At 51.7% G+C, this 17111-nt stretch overlaps 2 protein-coding genes across 4 annotated transcripts; one reads left to right on the top strand and one right to left on the bottom strand.

Moving 5' to 3' along the window:
* Positions 1-63: 63 nt before the first annotated feature.
* Positions 64-1808, bottom strand: LOC117645180 (exosome complex component RRP43-like). Its single transcript, XM_034385178.1, has 7 exons — positions 1655-1808; positions 1349-1385; positions 1139-1276; positions 757-1045; positions 566-686; positions 380-483; positions 64-298 (listed from the first exon to the last, which is right to left on the bottom strand). Exons 1-7 carry the CDS (start codon positions 1669-1671, stop codon positions 186-188), a joined length of 819 nt encoding a protein of 272 aa, XP_034241069.1. The 5' UTR covers positions 1672-1808; the 3' UTR covers positions 64-185.
* LOC117645177 (metal cation symporter ZIP14-like) lies at positions 1788-7050 on the top strand. 3 transcript variants are annotated; one of them, XM_034385165.1, is made up of 10 exons: positions 1788-1971; positions 2611-2751; positions 2840-3017; positions 3107-3276; positions 3358-3483; positions 3590-3682; positions 3758-3847; positions 3934-4147; positions 4229-4413; positions 4515-7050. In XM_034385165.1, exons 1-10 carry the CDS (start codon positions 1936-1938, stop codon positions 4665-4667), a joined length of 1386 nt encoding a protein of 461 aa, XP_034241056.1. In that variant the 5' UTR covers positions 1788-1935; the 3' UTR covers positions 4668-7050. The 3 variants fall into 3 exon arrangements, with proteins under 3 accessions (XP_034241056.1, XP_034241057.1, XP_034241058.1); XM_034385166.1 differs by lacking the exon at positions 1788-1971 and adding an exon at positions 2036-2244 and having other exon boundaries at positions 4515-4667; XM_034385167.1 differs by lacking the exon at positions 1788-1971 and adding an exon at positions 2240-2352 and having other exon boundaries at positions 4515-4667.
* Positions 7051-17111: the final 10061 nt, after the last annotated feature.

Genomic DNA, 17111 nt, shown 5'->3' with positions numbered 1-17111 from the left:
CTCCTCTAGATCTTGCAGTGCAGGTGGAGCCTACTACGTAGGAAACAATTAATCCTACTCAACAATTGTAAACTACATTTATAGAGAATTATTTGTGAAAATATACAGAAGATAAGTTTATTGTAATGGTAAGAAGGATGGAACTTTCTCCAGTTTATAATAAGAAAATCTCTAGAGTCCATACCTCATCGTTTCACAGAACCAACAGCCACCCTGATCATTTCATTAACAAGATTTGCTCGCTCCTTTGCAATAGATATGCAGTCTTGTAGTTGCACCTCGGTCAAAGTGCTTCCACCTAAAAAAATGAGGACATTTTCACTTGCGACAGACCACAAATTACTTTAAACCACTTGCTTGAAAGAAGCAGTGAGCTCACCTGGTTTGTGAACAGAGAATATTGATTTACCATCTGTCACTACAGTCAGTCTCGCACTAGATAAACTTTCTTCTTCGGCAGTTGGGTCGCTAAGAATTATTTCTCTGAAATTCACCGAGCAAACCAAGGTTAGTGAACAATCGTAGAAAGTATTGTGTTATAAAATATAGGGAGGGTCCAACTCACTCATCAAACACAGCAAATGATGTTGATACAGGGGAACTTTTCACATCTACACTGGTTCTCTGATTGAGATGAACAGTGGGTGTCTTAGTGTCCTCATCGTAATCAACTTTGGGCAATTTCACTGAAAATCGTACAATACTGTAGTAATTAATAGTCCTGGCAGAGAAAAGAAAAATAATAGGAATATTTACCCGTGCGAAGAGCAGTTGACAGCGCTATCACACACGCATCTTGCACACAACCATCGTAGTCAAGGCAGATCATGTCTATGTGGAGCACCCATGCCAAGTTATCCAATGAGATGCCCAGTTGCTTCAGATCAACCATTCCTGATGTGGCCTTGGCTACAAAGCAAGTCATAACTTGAGCTTCTTCACTGGGTGGGCCAGGGCGGAAGCATGGTGAACACAAAGGTGGCAATTCTACATTCGGAACCACAAAGCCAGACTCTGGCTCATCTGCCTTTGGTTTACCAAGCTCCTAAATTAGGAATGAGGACAGATGTAAGACGCATTAACTTAGGATCCAGAAAAGTATTTTAGGTTCAGAGAAAATCCCAGGGAAACTACTTACAGCTTTGATTCCACAAATTACTGTTGTGTTTCCGATTCTTACAGTGGCAGATCCGTCAGATGTGCTAATTGAATTTGCATTTACAGTAACTGTTCGAGTCTTGTCTGGGGTCCTTCCATCGGGTCTTACATCCTGAGCCTGGAAAACAACTAAATGCTGTGAAATGGTCCAATACAAGAACTGCTTATCAAGGATAAAACAGAAACTCACTAAAAAGTCACGATAGTACTTGACAGGGTGAATAGATCTGCAATACATAAGTGATAAAGTTACATTCACATCACAAGTTTCAACAATTACAACCAATTCTTCTATATTATTTCATAAATTATAATATCTGGAGAGGAAAAACTCTGAACAGCGATTTTTTTTCATTTTGAAGGTGGGGGACTTTTGTGAGTATTATGGGCAAAATTTAGCCCATTTTGCGGCAATTATCTTTAGGAAACAGAGGTTAGAACACCGCCAAAGGATTCACAAGAAGATAAATGAGAATCAAAATAAACAAACACCTACTTGTATTGAGCCGCCATTTTGAAGATTTTTGATCGCAGTAACTAAGAAAGTTACTCATTCAATAAAACTGGGACCGTGACAAACAAAATTCACCAAAACAACAAACCCATGTGTTCGGCAGGTTTGTTGACGTTCGTTGTCGTCTGTCAACGGTCCCTACTCCCCCCGGGCAACTCCGTCGTGCGAATACTGTACAGAGCCCACATTATCGGCAGACTTTGAAAAAAAACAAGACGTCAAGAGGATGTGAGGTTAATGGACCCGATGGAGGAAAAACCAGAATGACAACTTCTTTCAAGGGAAACAACACTGTCAAGGTCAGGGCATAATCAAGACAATTGAATCCTCGTTTTGTTTTGCTGGTACACTGGACCAGCGCGTCGCACTCGCAGTGTAGCGTCTTGAGCCCTGTGACTGGCCCTCCTAACCTCTTGCGAGGCCTCATTCAATAACAAGCAGCAATTTGTTGTGGCTTGAATTTTTGAACAAACGATTACAACATGGTTGAACTTTTGGATTAACCGTCCTTTTTATAAGTTGGGCGACACAGTTTAGCCTCTACATTGTTCCTGTCAAGCGCACATCATAAGGTGAACCCTGTTTAAAAATATCACAAGTGAAGGGCAAAAATGCCAAGTTGCTGTTTTTGTGCCAATTACATACTTTTGCCAATATTTTATCTCGAACGACTTTAAGAGGTAACTTTTCTTATTTTCAATAATTCATGTCTCAATTCAGAATTTGATCCTGTATCAAATACAGGAAACCAAGCAGCTCTGTTCTTATAGTTATGAGAAAGGTAGTGTGAAGATAAAAGGTGCTGACCACTGGCTAGGAGTGCAATTTTGCCCATGTCAGTCCTTTTATAAGCTGATTAGTTTCCACGTCTGCTGTACAAAGTTCGGTGATGCGGAGCCCCTCTAATACACAACCTCATTGATTGTTCTGTGCTTCAGATGATGGCGATTTTGGCAACATTTCTTTGCATCGCTTCCCTTGTCTGTGTGGGTCATGGAGAGGTATCGCCACCACACTTTCTAAACAATTTTCTGGATCGTCTGAGCAACTGTTCAAGTGTAGCATTGCCAAAAAAAGAGGTTTGATTACTTTTATTTGCCTGGGTTGTGACATCCTATTTATTATTTATCGGTCTGCATGTCAGTTGTGAAAATTTTCTGTCATCAGCAATGCCTCACCTCAGAAGAATTGTTCAAAGGTATAAATGTGATGGGAGCAGCACCTTTATCGCAACAAGATAGCTTTCTTGTGTTGGAAAGATTAGCGACCGCTTCTTGTTACGATGGTAAATCTCATGCTGTTGAATCTCTTCCGGACCAAAAGACTAGACCAGCCCCTGGACAAGGTAAGATTTTTGTCTCAAGCATAACTAGTGGATAATTTTAATTTTCTAAATTTTGTACCTAAATTATATTGGTATTGTTGTGTGAGCAGTGTGGGGCATGGGCTTCCTCTTTGTGACAATCATATCCCTGTGCTCCCTGCTTGGAGTGAGTGTGATGCCCTTAATGGACAAGGCATTTTACAAACAACTCTTGACTATGCTTATTGGACTAGCCGTTGGATCTCTGTCTGCGAGCTCCCTTTTCCACTTAATACCTCAAGTAAGTGCCTCAAACAGAATATGTTGTTCCCATTACAAAGTAGTAATGGGATTTGTTGTAATTATTCTTATATCATTTCAGGCTTTTAGTTTAATGGACAATGACACACATCATGAGTACCTGTCGATTTGCCTTTATGTGTGGGGTGGAATCTGGGTCTTCTTCATGGTGGAGAGGATCCTCAAAATAATTCATGACAGCCGTGAGGTAATTATTTTGATAATAATTTGATTAATTAGCTTTCATTAGGCTGGAAATGTACTTCCATTTTCTTTTCATAATTAATATTGATCAATCAGAGGTTTTGTTGTAGGCAAAACACAAGAAGGAAAAGGTGCTCTCAGCTGTCTCTTCAATTTCAAGTCCTAGTCAACCGAGTGTGTGCTTACTTCCATCACGCCGACAGGTGAGATCTTAGCTTTGTTTTGTAATTGCTTGATGATCGAGAAAAAAATTGTTTGAATTTCATTAACCATTGCAGGATGAAGTAAATGACAGCTGTATGCATGATCCGAGTACCATCTATGATTGTCAAGAGCAAGTTATCAAGGCTTCTTTTGGGCATACTGAGGTATTGTATACGTCTCGTATTCTACCACATAAAATAAGATGGTGTTGGTGGTTGACTTGACTATTGAAACTTCTATCAAATTTTAGAGGCCGCATCCAAGTAACAATCATAGCCACACTATCACTTTCGATCGCAACAAGGACAGTGCCATTGCTACAGTTGCATGGATGGTGATTTTTGGCGATGGGCTTCACAACTTTATTGATGGCTTATCTATTGGAGCTGCATTCAATGAGAGTATTTTGACTGGTGTGAGCATCAGTGTCGCTGTTGTGTGTGAAGAATTTCCTCACGAGCTGGGTGTGTACCTTCATGTTGCCTTTCACATTTCGTTTACATGCCTAAAAACTTGTGACATTGAAAAAAATGTTCTTTTTGCAGGTGATTTTGCTGTATTGCTGAATGCTGGAATGTCAATTCGACAAGCACTCCTGTACAATTTTTTGTCAGCCTGCACTTGTTACCTTGGTCTTGTTGTTGGTATTGTCCTTGGTGAATTTGAAGCCAGTACCTACATATTTGGATTTGCCGCAGGAATGTTTTTGTACATATCTCTTGTTGACATGGTATGTCTATAAAGTAACCCGTGCACCCTTTTTATTTACAAAACAAATCTTGAAAAGAAATCCAACTTCTTACTTCTTGTGATGTGTTGTCTTCTTTGCAGGTCCCAGAAATGAATGAAGTTGCAGAGGAAGCGAGCAAAGTGAGTTGGCAGAAAGCAGTTCAGACATTATTGCTACAGAATGTTGGTATGTTGTCTGGCGTTACAGTTTTGTACATGTTGGCACGGTACCAGGATCATATTACTTTTTCATGAGCTCTCCAGCCTTTGGTTCCCATAAATACTGAAAGAGGCGTTATGTTTTAACCCTAGCACAATCATTTTTGAAGGAACAATTAATGTGGCATAAGATTTTTATCTTTGGAACTTGTTTACTGTTTTTTGCTTTCTTCTTCATTTCAATACAAAAAGAAAGCTGTTTTATGGTGTTAATTTGGTTTAGCATGATATTCACCAATTACAATGGCTGCTGATAAGTGTGTCCCTTTTAGTATTATATCTCATAGATACTTACTAAGCTTTGAGTTTTGGGAACTTTGTGCATGAATTGGCTCTTCTTTGTAAGCAAAGGGTTTGATAACAAAGGGAAATTCAATATTTTGGAAGGTATTTAATTATCTGTTGGGGTTCCTCTTTGAAAGAATGCTGCATAGTGTCTACTATATTTTTGTTTCACCAAAAATAAATTTAAATTTAACAATTGTAGTTACCAAACAAACACTACACAAGGATGTGTTCAGTGACAAGCCTGGTGGGGTATACTTTTGTATTGAGACTGTATTAACATAGAGTTCTTAGTATCCAAGGGCTCTATATAAAGTGGTCTGCTGTGGAATGATATTATTTTATTAAATTATAATGTGTTAGTGTTTTGTCCATGACCCATAATTTGTGTTTGACCATGACAAATCATTTCTTAGCAATGTTTTTGTTTATAGATGTACCTTTTATACCACAGTTTTAATGTTGATTTACATGTAAGTAACTTAATGAATGACTTTTTATTAATGTATAATTTATATACAGTTTTTCTAATTTTACCTTGTTGTGAACTGTTGTGTGGGTTCTTTATGTTTTTTTTCTCCATTATGTGCTCTTCCGAATTATGTTAAAGTGGGAATGGTAAGATCGAAATGAATATGAAACTTTTTTTTTTTTTTGGGGGGGGGGCGGGGCGGGGCGGGGAAAAGGATGGGGTATGTCACTAATATACTCGATCCTCAAGTAAAATTTGGTTAAATTAGTGACTAAAAGTGAGATGAAAATCAATGCAGTTGTCAGGTGGGACTTGATGTTTATTATATTATTAGATCACACAGCTTTGTGTTTTACTCTGTGATGAGTACTTTCGTCTAGTTAATTAAAAGACATTTTAAAAGACAGAGCAACGACTACTGCCTGCCATTTCCAACATTGTTACATAATCATTTGGAAGTCTTAGATAGATACCTTTTGTAATATTCTTTTTGAGTTGTGCCATAGGTCCTTAGAGGGTAAAGTTAGATTTATGCTTCTAACTTTTCGCACTTGTGAATCTCCCTGTATCAGTCGAAAAGAAGAGGGTATTGTGTGGTTTTTCTCCTTCTTAAAACTCTATTGCTTTATTAAAACATAAAAGAACTGTGTTATTTGTAACTTAAAAGGACTGCATACTTAACAATAAGGCATGTTTTATTGTCATATGGTCAATATTGCTGATTAGGACAGGCATTCTATGAATGAAATTGTGTGAGATTGTGCAGATCTTAGTTGCACCTTGCTATTTATCTTGTTTTATGAATACAGCACTTGTCTTTCCAAAATGTGTTATAGGAAATAATTCTATTATGAATATTTTTGAAGTTTTCTCAGAATATATTTGCAAATTTACTTCTTAAGTGTTTCAGTTTACTTGACATATCATGTTATGTAATGTCCGGTCTGACTGTGGCGATCTCAATCAATGCAAGTCTGCGTATCAAGAGAAGAATATGATAATATTTAGGTCTGCACATTAAATTTAGGTGTGTCCATTTCAAACAGTAGTCTCAGCAGACACCTCTCACAAATTTAGTTTATTTTTTATCCCAGCTTCTCATTTAAAGGCAATTTTAGTCAGCACTATGATACATTCAAAACTGTTCTTGGATACTCAAGAAGTAAAATGGGATGTTTATCTCACTCTCGCTTTGTTGATATGCAGAACCAATCTTCTCATAAGGCTGATTAGGAGTGTACTAAACTGGCAGTGGAGACACACTAAATGATGAGGTGTTTCAATAGCAATGTGTTAATGGTCAGAGTTTGCAACATTTCAAGTTTCTTGAGCTATATTGGCAGAGGCAACCCGATTATGACATGATGACCTTTCTAGTCAATTTGATCAGGCTTTAAAAATATTTCCTAAAAGACAAAATTCAAATTCAGCGTGTCTGCAAATTTTGTAGTGTAGTCTTTGATTTTTCTCCCTTTGTTATTGGCTCCCTGCGATAGAAATTCACCTGACCTTTTAAGAACTTTAATGTATATTTCTCAATACCTTCAGCAATACCTGTTTACTTAAGATCTGTTCGGTTTTAGCAGATGTATTTTGGAATTGAGGCGGGCTCATGTCGAGATGGGTAGATCTGAATATATTTCAATAAAATTTCTATGTTAACCTGTGTGTGGTCTCTGAACTCGCGCCCTGTTCCCCCGGGGATGCGCGCTGGCCGTACCCAAGCAGTGCGCGGCCCTGTCAGCGGCGGCCCGCGTCCGCGACGCACGGTGGGCCAGAAGACCGGTGGAGACGGCCAAAACTCTAGACCCGTTTTAGGCTCCAGGGTCGCTAAATGGGACTCGAACCGGACGTGTGACCCCACCAATGGATTGCTCTCCGAACGAGGAATCCATTGGTGGGGTCACACGTTTGATTCGAGTCACATTTAGCGACTCTGGAGCTAAAAACGCGTCTAGAGTTTTGGCCGCCTCCACCGGTCTTCTGGCCCACTGTGGGACGGCAGTGCCGTCAGTGACGCCGCCCGCCGCGAGTGCGAGAGAGATAGCGCGCGGCGGGGCGGCGGCTCGGCAGCGCTCCGCACGCGGCCCGCGACGCCCAGGACCGCGCTGGCGCCCTGCACCAGTTGGCGCGCGCGGCGTCGACGGGATGGTCGGGCCTTCCCCGCGCTAGCACTGCGAGCACGTCGCCGTCGACCACCGCGACACCGCGACCGCCCTGGACGTCCTGCACTCCTGCAGCTCGACCTTCTGGAGCACCGCGAGCTCTGCGAGCTTTGGAACCGACGCGCATCTTCGGCGACGCGGCGCGGCCGCCGCAAGCTTGCCGACGCCGGCTGGGCGCGCTGCGCGCTACAGTCGGAGCCGACAACGCTCGCTCCGCGTGGCTCCGCGTGGCCGGCCGCCCTAGGGTCGCCCCGGTGGCGCGCGCGCTGCGCGTAGGCGGGACGGACTGTCGACAAGGCGAGGCGAGGCTGCTGGTTGCGCGAGCGGCGCCGTGCCGTTCACAGCCGGAAGTGTCATCAGCCGAAATATTTTGACGGTGAGTTTTAGCGTCTGTTTGAAGGGAGCCGGCGGCCGCCGCCTGCCAAGACTCGCGCCTCACCTCGCGTGTGAGGCCCGCACAGTGGGCCAGAAGACCGGTGGAGGCGGGCAAAACTCTATGCGCGTTTTGAGCTCCAGAGTCGCTGAATGGGACTCGAACCGGGCGTGTGACCCTACCAACGGATTGCTCTCCGAACGAGCAATCCATTGGTGGGGTCACACGTTCGGTTCGAGGCCTGATTAGCGACTCTGGAGCTCAAAACGCGTCTAGAGTTTTGTCCGCCTCCACCCGTCTTCTGGCCCACTGTGCGCACCTTGTCATACGGAGGGTGTATTAGGACGACAAGGCCTTCGTCGAGATCGGTTTAGTTTGAAGCGATAGGGGGTAGGGGACGTGGGATTATGAGATGCGGATGTCTGTGTGAGCCTGCGCCGGCCCTGCTGTCAGCCACTACCACACTGTCAGCGTGCTGCGCAAGGCCAGACCAGCCAGACGGTCCTCTTTTGGGCTTCTCACGCTCCTTGATGGCAAAAAAACAATAACGTAAACGGTACTACCCTTATTTTTGAGTATGTTTTTTTTTGGCGATGGGGAGGGGCCGTGCATTGCGACTGTAAACCAAACGTTGAGCGGTGTTTGAAATCAAGCCGCACTTCCCGTGAGACCGCCGCCAACACGTGTTGTGACGCCGGCGTTTAAATGCGTCTGATGCATCGTTTTGATCAGCGACTGCACCCCGTCGACTCCGCGTCCTTCGCCTTGTAAATAATCGCACGCTCTCCGAGGCCCTCCCCCTCCCCACTCCACCGCCTTCCTTTCCCTCTCCGCCAAGATGGCCCCGACCACGACCAAGTAAAAATAGTCGGGTTCGGGTGCGCTTCGGGATTTCAGGGCTTCCTGCCAGGCACACTGTCAGGGCCTGCTGCCGCCGCCGCCTGCCGTGCGCGGACTTGCCTTGCCTTACCGTGCGGCCCGTAGCACAGTGGGCCAGAAGACCGGTGCAGGCGGCCAAAACTCTACTCTGCAAACTCAACAGTGTACTCAGTACACTCTCTTTAGAGTGTACTCATGAGTACACTATCTTTAGCGTGTACTCATGAGTACACTCTCTTCAGCGTGTACTCACGAGTACACTCCCACGAACGTGTACTCAGCTGCATGAATTGTGCAGACTTAAGCACACTCTCGTTAGAGTGTACTCAGCTAAGCACACTTTCGTTAGAGTGTACTCAGCTAAGCACACTCTCGTTAGAGTGTACTCAGCTGAGCACACTCTCGCCTGAGTGTGCTTATGAGTACACTCCAAATAGAGTGTACTGAGCACTCTGTACAGTTTGCAGAGTAGACGCGTTTTGAGCTCCAGAGTCGCTAAACAGGCCTCGAACCGAACGTGTGACCCCACCAATGGATTCCTCGTTCGGAGAGCAATCCGTTGGTAGGGTCACACGCCCGGTTCGAGTCCCATTCAGCGACTCTAGAGCTCAAAACGCGTCTAGTGTTATGTCCGCCTCCTCCGGTCTTCTGGCCCACTGTGCGTAGGGCTGTCTGTCTCTGTCGCTCCCACCGGGACCGACAGGGTTGGCCAGCCTGCACGACTGGGGCCAGACACGCGGTTCGGCGCAGTGGAGGCTGCATGCAAGCTGGGATAACGCGCGAGCACCGAGAGTAACAGTGTACAGTACAGCACCGCGATTGCAGCGACTGTGTTTTGGGACGCGTCCTGGGGAGAAAGGAGTAATTGTGACTGTGCCGCCGAACAGGCGAGCAGCAACGATTCTGAAAGGGCGGCGTACCTGTAGTGTAGGTGCCTGTCGTGCCTGTCGGCGGCACGCCTGCATGCAGCAGGCAGCCAGGCGGTTGGCGCGCTTTGTTTTGGAAGCCAAAAATACTCGCCGCGTATTTGAATGGACTGCTCTCGGGGTATTATTAGCCCCAAATACGAGGCAGATTAGTGCCTCCTTGCAGGCTGAGAGTCGTTTTTTTCGTCGCAGTCTGCAGGCCGCTCCTGGCACACTGTCGCTTCGCCGCGAGCACCGGACTGGTTGCCGGCTTGGCTGGCTCTGCCCATGGCTCTGCCGGTGTGCGACTCATCTTACGTCGTTGGGACCTAACACAATGGACCCTTGGATGCAGCGGCCGCGCGCGAACAGGCCGAAGACGCGAAGGCAGGCGGAGTAAAACGAAGACACAGCGAACTGTTCGAAATGAGCATCTGTCTTTAAAGTTTGGTTTGCCCGGCAGCTGTGCGGCGGCACTGCGTGCAGTGTTTCGCGCCGCTTCCGCTCAGTGCTGCCACACTTCCCGCCATGCACCACTGTCGAAAGGGTTGCCAACAAGTGCGAATTTTTTCCTGTGCTAGTGTGGCAGCACTATAGTGATTCATCCCTAAGCGTCCGTCGATAAAAACTAAAACCGAGCTGGCCGTGCTTCGCTGCTTCCGTTCTGAACATGCATTTTCTCGCTCTGCCCAGGCCTCGGCCCAGGCGGCCGGATTCCGATGCCATGAGGGCCCCGAGTGCCATGAGGCGACCATGATTGTGACGGGCAGCGCGCAGGCGGCCTCGCAGCGGCACTTCGAGCAGCACTTGGAGCAGCGCCTCCAGCAGCATGGCGGCGCGCGCGGCCTGGAGGGTCTGCAGCAGCGCCGCGAGCAGCAGGACCTGGGCGACATGATCGACAGGCTCATCCTGCAGGGAGACGCCCGCCTGCCAGCGCTGCCGCCGGCCAGGCCCGACTCGATCCGCGTGCACGTCGGCATCGACGAGGACCTCAAGATGATCCTGGACATGGACCCCAGCATCGTGGACATGGTGCCGCCGCAGCCGCCACTGCCCGCGGTGCCCGGCGACCTGGCCGGCCTGGCCGGCGCCCTGCCGCAGCAGACCAGCCCGCGGTTCAGCAGGCTGCCGCCCAGGGGGTGAGTCACTGAGCCGCCGCACAGTGGGCCGGAAGACCGGTGGAGGCGGCCGAAACTCTAGACGCGTTTTGAGCTCCAGAGTCGCTAAATGGGACTCGAACCGAACGTGTGACCCCACCAATGGATTCCTCGTTCGGAGAGCAATCCATTGGTGGGGTCACACGTTCGGTTCGAGTCCCATTTAGCTATTTTGGAGCTCAAAACGCGTCTAGAGTTCTGTTCGTCTCCACCGGTCTTCTGGCCCACTGTGCGCCGTGCAGTACCTCACGCGGCGACTGACTTCTGGTGAAAGGTTACGTAACCACTTCGTGACACCACGGGGTGGCAACGAAAGTTATTTGTTTTGAACTGTGCTTGTCCAGGCCGCCGTCCTTCAAGCACTCCTCCATGCCGCTGCGGACGCAGATGAAGCTGCAGCTCATGCGGGAGCAGCAGATGCAGCAGGAGAGGCGGGAGCAGCAGCAACAACAACAGCAGCAGCAACAACAACAACAACAAGCCTCGGCGTCCAGGGTGCCCGTCAACATCGGCGTGGACGTCCCGCAGTCCGTGTTCCAGGTGAGGCCGTCGCACAGTGAGCCAGAAGACCGGTGGAGCGGCCAAAATTCGAGACGCGTTTTGAGCCCCAGAGTCGCTGAATGGGACACCAACCGAACCTGTGACCCCACCAATGGATTCCCCGTTCGGAGAGCAATCCATTGGTGGCGTCACACGTTCGGTTCGAGTCCCATTCAGCGACTCTGGAGCTCAAAACGCGGCTAGAATTTTGGCCGCTCCGCCGGTCTTCTGGCCCACTGTGCGTCGTCGGGGAAGTCCTTGGGCGTGCCGGTGGAAAACAAAGGAAGCAAAGCCGCCGCCGTGGCGGTAGGCAGCCCATCCTACTCCCCGGGGACGTGAGGGCACGACGCGACGCGACGGTGTGTGGCGGTGAAAGTCCGTCAGTCTGTCGCCTTCGACGGGATCTCGCGATTGGCAGATGTGCCAAATGACATGAAATAAACGGCACGCGGAGCCAAAGGCGAACAAAGCAAGGGTCTGGCCACTGGGCACACTGGGCCTGGCTGCCCCGGCCACTCCGCCATTTCGCCACCCCCTCCTCCTTTCTGCCACACGCCGAAGAGCGATGCATCTGCGGGCAAAATGTGTGGCATGCGTCCCACAGAGGATTTGCCAGAAGACCGGTGGAGGCGGTCAAAACTCTAGACGCGTTTTGAGCTCCAGAGTCGCTGAATGAGACTCGAACCGAACGTGTGACCCCACCAAACGATTGCTCTCTGAACGAGCAATCCATTGGTGGGGTCACGCGTTCCGTCCGAGTTCTGTTTAGCGACTCTGGAGCTCAAAGCGCGTCTTCTGGCCCACTGTGCGTCCTCCGAAATGTTCTCGGTTGACGGTTCAAGAGCCGCACAGTGTCCGCCACCGGGATACCGATGATGGCGGCTTCGATTTCGATACCTCGTTCCGAGTTCCTCCATCGGGTGGAGATGGATCCGGAACGAACCAGAGCGGGTGTGGGGACGCATAAAGAGCGGCAAGTCTGCGGCGAGCCGAAGGCACGTGTCGGATCGGCAGCCAGGCGCAGCGCGCAGCCAGGGCGCCAAACCCGCCAAACCCTCGAGCACCAACCCGGAGTTGCGCCTACACTCTCTCATTCACTTTCCAAGTCTTCTCATGCGTCTAAAATAATTTTATTGTGTGGCAGGTGCGGACGGTGCTGGAGAACCCCACCAAGTACCACGTGCTGGAGCGGAGCAAGAGCCAGGTGCGGCAGTACGTCCAGCAGAGCCTGAACCTGGGCGAGGAGGGCCTCGGCGCCGCCCCCGCGCCCCCGCCCGACGGGCCCGCCCCCTCGCTGCTGCCCGCCCCCGCCGCCCCCGCCGCCTCGGCCTCCGCCCCCGTGCAGTCCGGCCACCCCGGGTGAGTGTTTCTTTCTCCCTTCGCCGTCGTGGTGGCACAGTGGGACAGAAGACCGGCTTAAGGTTTAAGGATGGACGTTCAACAAACGGCTCTGTCAAGCATGAGCCTCTCACTGTTACTTAGTGAGGTTGATGGGCGGATGGAGGCGGCCAAATGTCTTGACGCGTTTTTATCTCTGGAGTCGCCACACAGGCCTGGAACCGACCGTGTGACCCTACCAATGGATTGCTCGTTCGGAGAGCAATCCATTGAAGGGTCACACGTTCGGTTCGAGTCCCATTTAGCGACTCTGGAGCTCAAAACGCGTCTAGAGTTTTGGCCGCCTCGTCCGGTCTCCTGGCCCACTGTGGGTGGTCAGCGTTTCCCCGGTACTAATGTGACCTCCCCGCCATCGCCGCAGAGGGGTCACCAGCGCGCTGCCGGAGGCCCTGTCGGCGCCGACGCCCGCCCCCGCCCTGTTCCCGGGGACGCGCTCCAGGATGCCGCCGAGGACGCCGCAGGAGGCGGCCGTCGCCGCGGCGCTCTCGGACTACCGCGCGCCGTCCACGGTCAGCAGCTCGGCCTGCTCGGCGGCGTCGGCGGCCACCAGCACCTCAGAGGTGAGTCCAGGACGTCCAGGGCACAGTGGGCCAGAAGACCGGTGAAGGCGGCCAAAGACGCGTTTTGAGCTCCAGAGTCGCTAAATGGGACTCGAACCGAACGTGTGACCCCACCAATGGGTAGCTCTCCGAACGAGGAATCCATTGGTGGGGTCACACGTTCGGTTCGAGTCCCATTTAGCGACTCTGGAGCTCAAAACGCGTCTAGAATGTTGGCCGCCTCCACCGGTCTTCTGGCCCACTGTGCAAGGTGGCCACGCTGGAAGCTGGATGCGGCGCTACCCAACGCGGCAGCGCGGCGCGTAGCGTTCCCGAGGCGCGGGGTATTGTCCGCGACCGGTCGGCCACGCGCCGCCAGAGCGCTGCCTGCCGCCCGGACGACGCGCCGCCCAGTCGCCGAATGTTCCATCCGTCCGCGAGGCAGGCAGGCCTCGCCTCGTCTGCGAAGTGGCGAACCGGTTGGAGCGACCGGATAGAATTGGATAGAATTGGAACCGGTCTGGACCGGTTGACGCTGAATGGCGTCAAGCCTTGCGCCCCACCCTTTTGGGCCGTCCCCGGCGTCCCCGGCGAACCGCAAACAAGAGGGTCACGGAGTGCAAGTGAGTAGGCATAGCCAGAACCGATTCATTGTTCCCAACGAACCGAGTAGAAGCGAACCGAATAATGGGTCCCAAGGGCGTGACGGCAACCGACTACTCAATGGCGGGGCCGTCCGGGAGCACCGCACAGTGAGCCAGACGACCGGTGGAGGCGGCCAAAACTCTAGACGCGTTTTGAGGTCCAGAGTCGCTAAATGGGACTTGAACCGAGCGTGTGACCCCACCAATGGATTGCTCTTCGAACGAGGAATCCATTGGTGGGGTCACACGTTCGGTTCGAGCCCTGTTTAGCGACTCTGGAGCTCAAAACGCGTCAAGAGTTTTGGCCGCCTCCACCGGTCTCCTGGCCCACTGTGCAGCGTGGAGGACGCCGTCGAGGGGGACGCCGTCGAGGAGTCCGGCGTGGTCGCGGAGAAAGAAAGTGGCGGAAAAAGCAGTGATGTATGGCGCGGCGGGGCGGGGCGGCGTCGCGCGCCTCGCGGGTCAATGTCATCCAGGTCTCGGCCGGTCTGCCCGGTCGCCGTGGAGCCGACCTGCCTCAACCAGCCGCGGCCACGGCGGCCACGGTCCAGGGTCCGGCGGCGCGAGAGAGGCGGAGCGCAGTGGGCCAGAAGACCGGCGCAGGCGGCCAAAACTCTAGACCCCTTTCGAGCCCCACATTCGCTAAATGGGACTCGAACCGAACGTGTGACCTCACCAATGGATTGCTCTCCGAACGAGGAATCCATTGGTGGGGTCACACCCTCAACTCGAGTCCTGTTTAGCGACTCTGGAGCTCAAAACGCGTCTAGGGTTTGGGACGCCTGCGCCGGTCTTCTGGCCCACTGTGCGGGGAACGAGTCTCCAGGCAATGGCGGCGGCGTGCTCCTGTTTTGGCCGCGGGCCCCGTCGCCAGTGGCTGCCAGTGGCTCGCCACACTTCACGCCTCGCCTCGCCGCCACCGCGGCTTTTGTTTCCGTCACTGTAAACGCCGGGCAACGCCGGCCAAACGTCATTTGAATGAGAATGCGTCACGCGCACGCCGCGTGCAGCCGCGTGTCGTGAGGGCGCCGAGGACCAACAACGCCCCGCCAGCCCCGCCAGGAGGCAGCTTGACCAACCGCCCAATTTGACTACAAGCACCGTGGCCGGCTACCGTAGAACGTGTGGATCACTGCTGCGTCTGAACCTGCCCTCCCTTCGACACTCTGCCGAGAGCTATCCTGCCTAGCTTTCCCGGACGCGTGTTGAGCTCCAGAGTCGCTGAATGGGACTCGAACCGAACGTGTGACCCCACCAATGGATTCCCCGTTCGGAGAGCAATCCATTGGTGGGGTCCCCCGTTGGGTTCGAGTCCCATTTAGCGACTCTGGAGCTCAAAACGCGTCTAGGAGGGTTTTGTCCGCCTCCACCGGTCTTGGCCCACTGTGCGGCGGTCCTATCCTGAAGCGTCCGCTTGCCCGTGGCCTTAAGCGCCTGCGAGGTAGGCTGCCGCCGGGCACGCAACACACCGGAGTGGAGGCGGTGGCCTACCCCACCCCTGCAAGGCGACGGCGCAAGGTAGGCCACGTCTCCACACCGGTGTGTTGCGTGCCCGGCGGCGGCCTACCTCGCAGGCGCTCCAGAGCGCTCCAGGCGTGTGGCCGGTGAATCTTTGCGGCAGAACGACGACCCACAGTGGGCCAGAAGACCGAACGTGTGTCCCCACGAATGGATTGCTCTCCGAACGAGGAATCCATTGGTGGGGTCACACTTTCGGTTCGAGTCCCGTTGAGCGACTCTGGAGCTCTAAACGCGTCTAGAATTTTTGCCGCCTCCGCCCACTGTGCGACCCTCCGAGCGCCCGGCGCCCCGACCGAAATGGCATACGATCATGTGTGGTCTAGCCCTTAATGGTACTGGCGCCCCGACCCGACCGGCCCGGGGCGCTCAGGTGCGGAGAGGATTGCCTACCGGCACGGGGCAACACGCGCAGCGTTGCCTGCCTCGCTGCCTCGCCCGCCTTGCCTGCTAGTCGGTGATTACTGCCATTGGCTGTCCTTGTGCCTATCCGTCAGATCGGCTGCCCGCTCGTCTGTCCTTCGTCCATCTGTCTGTCTGTCTGTCTGTCTGTCTGTCTGTCTGTCTGTTCTGTCTGTCTGTCTGTCTGTCTGTCTGTCTGCCCGTCTGTCTGTGTACGTCCGTGCCCGTCCGTCCGTTTGATGCTCTAGCCAAGCCCTACGCTTGGGCCACGCCACCTCACGTACCCTTTTGCGTCATACACCACTTCGGCGCCCGCTCCCTAGGACACACACACACACACACACACACACACACACACACACACACACACACACACACACACACACACGCACATCTTCCTGAGCCCCGCGTCGTCGCCAAGTTATGGAGCGCTGCTTTCTGAATGACAAAGCGAGGGTGGCGTCGCCTCGCGTCGCCTCGTCAATGATTGGCGTTGGTGCGAGGGAGACGGCACGCCGCACAGTGGGCCAGAAGACCGGCGGATGCGGCCAAAACTCTAGACGCGTTTTGAGCTCCAGAGTCGCTAAATGGGGCTCGAACCGAACGTGTGACCCCACCAATGGATTGCTCTCCACACGAGGAATCCATTGGTGGGGTCACACGTTTGGTTCGAGTCCCATTCGGTGACTCTGAAGCTCAAAACGCGTCTAGAGTTTTGGTCGCCTCCACCGGTCTTCTGGCCCACTGTGCGCCGGCGCCTAACACTTTCTCACGAGGGGCACGCGGAGCGCGACGCGGAGGCAAGCGTGATGAGAATTCGCGCGGGACCTTGGCAAACGCGGTGGCTTTCCTCCCGTGTTTCGGTTCGAACAACTCCCTTGGGCTGTGTTTGAGAAGATAGAACAAAACGCTGGAAAAGTTTGCTCATTTTCTATGTTTTTATTCGGTTGATTCCTCCCCCCCCCCCTCCTCCCTGCTTCCGATCGTTTTGAAAAAAAGTTTTTTTTTTTGTGTGACAAGGACTTGACGATCGAGGGGGGAACAGCTTCCCACATTCATTGTACAATATTTGGCCACATTCCAAATTCAAGTGACAAAAACGCCTGTAAGTAGGCAACGGCAAAAACGCCAGAAATCTTGCACATTCTTGCACATTTACACAATCATTGTACCCAAAATTTTACAGTGGGTCACCCCGTGTTG

This window comes from Thrips palmi, unplaced genomic scaffold, assembly GCF_012932325.1.
Source record: "Thrips palmi isolate BJ-2018 unplaced genomic scaffold, TpBJ-2018v1 HiC_scaffold_18, whole genome shotgun sequence".
NCBI classification, from domain to species: Eukaryota; Metazoa; Arthropoda; class Insecta; order Thysanoptera; family Thripidae; genus Thrips; species Thrips palmi.
The sequence above is the reverse complement of the archived record's forward strand: the minus strand, read 5'-3'. Positions and strand labels throughout refer to the sequence as shown.